General features: G+C 55.4%; 1 protein-coding gene across 1 annotated transcript in view; it reads left to right on the top strand.

The window, feature by feature from the left end:
* Positions 1-1,533, top strand: part of DAP3 (death associated protein 3) — a 17,599-nt gene that overhangs the window by 11,767 nt on the left and 4,299 nt on the right. Inside the window, exons 12-13 of the mRNA XM_009996096.1 lie at positions 194-242; positions 1,378-1,478. Of these exons, the coding sequence (XP_009994398.1) occupies positions 194-242; positions 1,378-1,478 (150 nt within the window). The remainder of the gene's footprint in view (positions 1-193; positions 243-1,377; positions 1,479-1,533) is intronic.

Here is a 1,533-nt window from a genome sequence, read left to right as displayed (position 1 = left end):
GCTCCGACCGGGGGCTCCGCGGCGAGGGACACCGGGCGCCGCACGGTGAGGGCGGGCGCGGGGGGCGCGACCCCGTGGGACACCGGGCCCGTCACTGCCCGCGGCCACTTCATCTGCTCTAACCCTGCCCCGCCACTCGCGGGGGGGACGAGGCGAAGTGTCACGTAACCTCCCCCTGGGGCTCTTTCCCCAGGAAGGTGTTTCCTCAGACCGACCAGGAGGGCCCAGCTCTGCTGGTCAAGGTGCGTCTGCATGTTCGGTGATTTTTGTGTATTCAGACGGTGGCCGGGGTTGGAAGGGAACTCTGGAGATCATCTAGCTAAACTCCCTGCTAGAGCAGGATCATCTACAGCAGATCCCACAGGAACACTTCCAGATGGCTTTGGAATGTCTTCAGAGAAGGAGACTCCACAGACTCCCAGGGCAGCCTGTCCCAGGGTTCTGTCACAGGAAAGAAGCTTCTCCTGTTTAACTTGACCTTCCCGTGCTCCAGCTTGTGCCCATTGTCCCTGGTCCTGTCACTGGGCACTGCTGGGAAGAGCCTGGTTCCACCCTCCTGACACCCCCTGGAGATACTGATCAGCCTTGATGAGATCACTCCCCTTTTAGCCTCCAGGCTGAACAGCCCCAGCTCGTCCACCCTTTCCTCACATGGCAGATTCTCAAGTCCCCTCATCACCCTAGTGTCCTTGTGCTGGACTCTCTCCAGTAGTTCCTTATCCTTTATGAATTGGGGAGCCCAGAACTACACACAGTTCTCCAGATGTAGCCTCACTAGGGGCAGGATAGAGCAGAAGGAGAACCTCCATGACCTGCTGGCCACACTCTTCTTTATGCCCCAGGATGGCACTGGCCCTCTTGGCCACCAGGGCACATGGCTGCTCATGATCAGCCTGTTATGCACCAGGACCCCGAGGTCCTTCTCCCCAGAGCTGCTCCCCAGCAGGTCAGCCCCAGCCTGTACTGATCCATGGGGCTGTTCCTCCCCAGGTGCAAAACTCTACACTTGCCCTTGTTGAAGTTCTCCCTCCTTTTGTGCATTACTTTTTTGTGTTCTGTCCAGTTTGTGCCACCCTGGCAGCTTTACCTTACGTGCTGGGACCAGAGAGCTCTGGAGAGGAAGAACAAGCCCTGTGCCAGCAGGCTGGTGCTGCACAGCTGATGCGTGAACAAGCACAAAGAAAGAAGGAAAACTATAGGGCAGGGTTTCTTTGCTTACAGAAGGATTGGGCAAAGAGCAGCAAATAGTGGATGAGATAAAAGCTGGTTTTGTTTTCTTTATTTGAGGGAATATTTGGAGTTGAAAAGACCTTTGCAATTCATCTCTGTCTCATTCCAGGTGTTTCTCCTGCCCCTCCACAACTCACTGTTTCCCAGGATGTTTTCTTGGGCAGCAGCAGGCAGGTCTGGTCTGATTACCTCAATGTGCACTTGCATCCCAAAAGTGTCTACGTCATCCCTCAGTACATGCATGATGGGTATGTCCCACAGGTTTGCTTCAGGATCTCTTGTCCAGAATGGGATCTTCAGGGA

The sequence above is a fragment of the Chaetura pelagica genome, unplaced genomic scaffold (assembly GCF_000747805.2).
Source record: "Chaetura pelagica isolate M959 unplaced genomic scaffold, ChaPel_1.0 scaffold270, whole genome shotgun sequence".
Taxonomy (NCBI): Eukaryota; Metazoa; Chordata; class Aves; order Apodiformes; family Apodidae; genus Chaetura; species Chaetura pelagica.
The sequence above is the reverse complement of the archived record's forward strand: the minus strand, read 5'-3'. Positions and strand labels throughout refer to the sequence as shown.